This window comes from Vigna radiata, unplaced genomic scaffold (genome assembly GCF_000741045.1).
Source record: "Vigna radiata var. radiata cultivar VC1973A unplaced genomic scaffold, Vradiata_ver6 scaffold_339, whole genome shotgun sequence".
Taxonomy (NCBI): domain Eukaryota; kingdom Viridiplantae; phylum Streptophyta; class Magnoliopsida; order Fabales; family Fabaceae; genus Vigna; species Vigna radiata.
Genome location: NW_014541819.1, coordinates 151623 through 157640, shown reverse-complemented (window position 1 = coordinate 157640; position 6018 = coordinate 151623). Strand labels below are relative to the sequence as shown.

General features: G+C 34.4%; 1 protein-coding gene across 1 annotated transcript; it reads right to left on the bottom strand.

The window, feature by feature from the left end:
• Positions 1-5116: 5116 nt before the first annotated feature.
• LOC106778387 lies at positions 5117-5602 on the bottom strand. The gene has a single exon (XM_014666346.1). It carries the CDS (start codon positions 5600-5602, stop codon positions 5117-5119), a length of 486 nt encoding a protein of 161 aa, XP_014521832.1.
• Positions 5603-6018: the final 416 nt, after the last annotated feature.

Below are 6018 nucleotides of genomic sequence, written 5' to 3'. Positions count from 1 at the left end.
TGTACTCTTGTATCAATTTATTATTATAAATAGAAGATTATGAGAGGGATCAATCAAACCCTCTAGAATTATTTTACAGTTTAATTCTCAAGTATATTCACCACTTTTCAATAATCATTCATTTCATAATATAATATATATTAATCCTATTCTGATCCAACCGATAATAAATTGGTAAGACAATTAGTTCAAGAGCAATGAAGGCTACAATGTCACATTAAGAAGTTCAACTTTTGCAATCAATTCCAAGAGCCAAAGAACTTGATAAATATCTTCCAGCAATNTTTTTCTGATTTGTTAGATTATAATTATTAAGCACTTTGAAGTGAAATTGTAACATCCTAGTTGTATAAAGTCTCAAGTACTGCTCACACACTCTGTTGTTTTCTAATTAACCAAATTAATAAAATAGAAATAAGTGAAAAATAAGAAAATAGTCTAAGGAACGTATGTTATGCCATTTATTACATATTTAATGAAGGTGACTTAAAGTACCTCAGAAAACCAAATGTACATCTACAAAAGAAAAAACTCTATCTACAAATGTAAAACTCACCACATGAAGAAGCCAATCCCTCCAAAAAATTAACAGTGGCCAATTACTTGAAATCAATGTTATAAAATAATCTAAACTCAGTTTCAAAATTCAAGAACCATAAAATGACAGTATAAAATGCCATAGCGCACCAAAACAAATAAAATATTGTCACTCAATAACCAAACAGTGATTAGGTTGAAGCAACAAAATCCATATCTAAATACAGTAGATAATGCAATGAGATAACCAAGAATTTTCATTTGGTTATAATGAGATCACCAAAAACACTCGTGTATCATGCTACACCAAATAAGAATAATCATTATGCTAATATTGCTTGACTTCTTCCTATAAACAATTTGGTGTAAGATCATGTGACTACTGTCTATGGGTAACAAAGCAATCTTACGCCAAAGGTGACCAACAGAGGAAGAAAGACAAACACATTAAACATAAAGGCAAACATGAGAGATATTTATGTGTTCAGCATGGAGAGATAAGTTAGAATAACAAATCCACAAAAAGATATGGGCACATAATGACTAATTGGAAACATAGCAAATGAGGAATGAGCACATAACATGCCAAGGAAGAAAAACTCAGGAATAAAAATCAGAGCAAGTGAATAATGATAAAGCCATACACCAAGGGCCAACAACCACAAACTATGGGGAGATAGCACATACCACTTTGTCTNNGGTTATAATGAGGATTGGAAACATACCAAATGAAGAATGAGCGCACACCATGCCAAAGAAGAAAAACTCAGGAACCAAAATCAGTGCAAGTGAATAATGATAAAGTTGTGCACTAAGGACCAGCAACAGCGAACNTTGGGGATAGCACATACCCACTTTCTCCCAGGTTAACGACAAACATAATTTGATAACTTACTAAAATAAATGGGCTTTATTGTCCTCCCATTACCCCCTTCCCNNACCAAATTAGAGAAGAAAAAATTGGCATTGGATGAATGAGAAGGAATAAAGTTCACATAGTTTCTTCCATCTGTTTAAAGTTCAATTCCTGTTATTACCAATTGATACATGGCTTGAAAAAATCATTTAATGAGGAAAAAAATTCAAAAAATACTACCTACAGGTTCAACGTCAAGAGTTGTTGCGACAATATATTAATTGTGCAACTTCCTTGCCAAAAATACTACTGGAACTATTTCATACTTGAGATGATCTTCTTGGAACTGACACAATATTTGGAAGCAATCCAAATAGATTTAAGTGTAAGCCATCAAAATGAACTATTATATCCAGCATAAAGACATTTACCTACTGTAAAACCTTAGCAAATACATTGAAAAGACATCCCAAAGAAATCAATCTAACATGCTTGTATAAGGGATAGAATAAGATATATTAAAAACTTAACAAAATGAGAAAGTCATCAAAATGAGGGAAAGGTTGTAATATTAGTGCTATACTTCCACAATCATGAAATCAACATCTTCCAGTTTGGGAGTTTGATAGATGAATACAAACCAAAGAGAAAAATAGTTCTGCGTTGTTTCATATGAATATAGTTTACAAATGTCCCAGAGTGTAAAGATCCTATCAGGTAGTAAGGGTGAAATCCATGCTTAAATTTAGGTGNTAATGTATATTGTAATGATAACAGGGATTGGGCCATGAAGCAAGAAACAAGGAATACATAAGTAAAGTTATTTGCTATTCTTTTCTTAGAAAAAGAAGTAAAGTTTTTGGTTAGAAGGTATTTTATAGGTCCTGAANGTGTAGGATTTTTTTTTTCTTGGAAGTGAATCTTGTTATTTTTTTCTTGGTGGTGTTAAGTGTTTAAGCAAGCTGCTGGAAGTCATCTTTGCTATCCAGTTTTCTTGTTTCGATTTGTTTTCAAGTACAAAGATACTAATTTTAGAATAATATCTTTCTAGTCTTAACTATGTAGCTAATAACTATCATCTTTCTGTTATTTCTATGCCCATTTTTCTCTNTGCATGTCCATGTTGTCAATGTCCAAATGTTAAACTAAAGTGGTAGTTTTATAGTTAATTGCATGATGTATTTTGAGAGTTTTTGGTTGATCATGTGTGTTTTAAATCTGTTTATGTGCCATGAATAACAAATAACTTTCCTATTCTCCAAATTTGGCATTGCCACTATGGTCATCAAAGGAGGCTACTAGACAGGGCATCATGAGTATCTGGAACTATACCGACATTATTAAGGTACATGTTTTCTTTGTGACTGAGTTTTTTCAAAATGTTCCTTCATTGTCATTTTGAGATAAAATTGCCCTCCAAAAGGGAATCATTTGTTGTCAAAGAATGATATTAAAAAACCTATTTGGTCTCTATACTTGATATTGAAACAGAGCCCACTAAAACACGCATGTGGCCATTTCTTTTGCACTACTTGCTCCTTACCAAGGGGAAAAGAAAAGGTCCTCTGAATCTAAATTAACAGAACAAAGGTGGAAAAAGAATTTAACAGGACAATGCAACAGGATCCATCCTCATCAGAGGAAATAGCAGACTTCACTCCTCAACAAATTGGGAATCTACAGAAAGAATTAACCAAACTCACTCACCTTTTTTCCTTCACTAAAGGCCTTCGGAACTCCAAACAGTATATGTCTCCGTCCTTCATACCAGTAAGAATCTTCTTAAACCGCCACACAGTAGCCTCAACGGATGCTTCCTAACCCTTCAACCATGGCTTGCGACCCGAACCACAAATGTGTCAAATACAAACATAAACAACGAGATTAGGGTTCGCCATTCTCAGTATTTAAGGATTTCATCGATTGCTCACCATTACGGTTTACTTACCAGTTGAAGGTACTCTTTCAACACCGAACCCAACTCAACACTTGCGCCNAACAACANTGTTTGANGAAGGACACAACTCCAGACAGTGAGAGGACGAAGAACCAAACCGCGATGGACAGCGAAAGTGGAGAGGGCTCGACACAGGGACAACCAGACGGAAGAGAGGTCCACAAAACGACAACCACAGCTCGAGGCTCGGACAGGAAAAGTAATCAAGGTTTTCACAAGCTCGAACCGTCCAATGTCGTGATGGTGAAACGATCAAAATGCAACTGCCACACTGAAACTCAGTTGCGAGATGAAAACGGACAAGAACAATGTTGTGATTGGGAGAATCGAAGGAGGAGCAAGAGGGAGCATTCTAGGTTTTCTCGAGAAAGAGTATGTTCGAAAAAGAAAGGGGGAAACTTTTGGAGAGAAAGGGGGAAATATTTTAGGACGCTGAGTGTGAATTTTTTTTTAATTATTTTATTATTCTATTCGTATGCATTATCAGAATTTTATCCCATTTGACACGGATAATACATACGGTTTTTCCTTGGGTAGCTTCGCGCGCAAAGCCGCCAACCTTATATAGGGACCTTATATATGGAAATTCTGTATGTAATTATTTTCTCCCATTATATACGGATAATCCGTATGTAAAACATCCGTAGACAAAATCCGTATATAATAGATATATTATATAAGGATCAGAATCCGTATATAACAATCCGCAGATAATTGGCTTTTTTCTTGTAGTGCCTCTTGATGGGGATGGCAGTGTTGCAGTCTAGTCCACTAAATCTCATTTTTCTTAGTCATGTTATTTTGAAGAATCTTTTCATGTTTTAAAATTTTTAATTCCTTGTATTTTCATGGAGAAACTTTAGTACTCCACTTCCAAATTCTGAGTACGGTTTGAGGATGACTGTAATCCTATTACTCTTAAGTATTTTCTAGTATTATTCATGGTGACATCTTTATTATATTATATATCTTTATAATATAATTGGATGCCACACTTTCTTTTTCTTTTCTTTTTAAACTAATACTCCCAGTAGCCTCTTATATCCTTCTGTTTCTATCAACTATATCTCTTTTTTTTTTATCTTCTTTTCTGTTACTCTTCCTTTCACAAAGATAAGCCCCCTCCCATTTATTTTATTCATCTTTCCTTATCCTTTTACATAATCAAAGGTTACAAAAGTTAAATATTATAAATCTTAACTTTTACTTTCCCCAAATTCCGTTACGTATCTTATCATATCTGTATATATTATTTTATTATATTTGATTTTACTAACTAACTTAATATATACTATTTTATTATATATCTATATACGTAATATATATTCATATACGTAACTTCCCCAATTATAATATTATATATAACTATAATTTCTACCAAAACTAATCATTTAATTAAAACAACTAAATTATTTCGATGACTCAAACCCTAATATATAGTAACCCTATGCTTCTATCTATGCACCCAGAACATTGCTACAAATTTCCTATCATTCCATCTTTTATTCATGCAGCCATAACAACCAAAACAACAACCAAGCATCATACAACCATCACACCATTCAAATTTTGATTTAATATTATGCACAAAAACAAAATTATAAACTAAATAAAACACCATTTACCACACCAATCTAGAAAAAAATCATTTAATTTAATTTACCTCTTCAATAATATAAAATTCAATACTAATTATTTTTTTGACATTTATCTCAAATCTCACATTCTTCCCAACTCTAAAAATTTTCGTCCTCGAAAATTTTGGCTTATTTCCGGAAAAGTTGTGGATACTCCTTTTTCATGTATTTTTGTAGCTCCCACGTCATTTCATGAGTGCTCTCATTCCAAAGTATCTTTACGGTACGAACATCTTTTCCTCTCAATCTTTTGGTTTGCACAACTAACACTCGTACCGGTCCTACAACCAAAGATAAATCCTCCTTAACTTGGATGTCATCAACTTCCAACACATGGACAGGATCCGAAACATATTTCCTTAGTTGTGACACATGAAACACATTATGCAAATTGGCTAAACTAGGGGGTAAAGCCAACTCATATGCCACTGGTCCAATCCTCCGAAGAATCTCATAAGGTCCGAAAAATTTTGGTGTTAATTTCCTAGTCCTGATAGCTCTCCCGACTCCTGTGGTTGGAGTCACTCGCAGAAACACATGATCTCCTTCTTCAAATTCTAACGGCCTCCTCCTTTTGTCCGCATAAGACTTCTGCCGACTTTGAGTAGCTCGCATACGATCTTGTATCAACTTCACCTTTTTCGTAGTCTACTTAATCAACTCCGGTCCTACTGACACTGTTTCCCCATCCTGGAACCAACACAAAGCTGTCCTACACCTCCTTCCATATAAAGCTTCGAAAGGAGCCATACCAATACTCGAATGATAACTGTTATTGTATGTAAATTCCACTAACAGTAATACTTCATTCCATTTCCCTATATGATATAGCACGCAGGTCCTCAACAAATCTTCCAATGACTAAATTGTTCTCTCCGATTGTCCATCCGTTTGCGGATGATAAGCATAACTCATTTTCAATGGTGTACCCAAAGCTCCCTGAAGCGTTTGCCAAAACCTGGATGTGAACCTCGGATCTCGGTCCGACACAATACTTACTGGTACTCCATGCAACCTCACTATCTCCTTGA

Coding starts and splice junctions, on each gene's coding strand:
- LOC106778387 (XM_014666346.1), bottom strand. CDS start 5,602: ATGCGAGCTACTCAAAGTCGGCAGAAGTCTTATGCGGACAAAAGGAGG.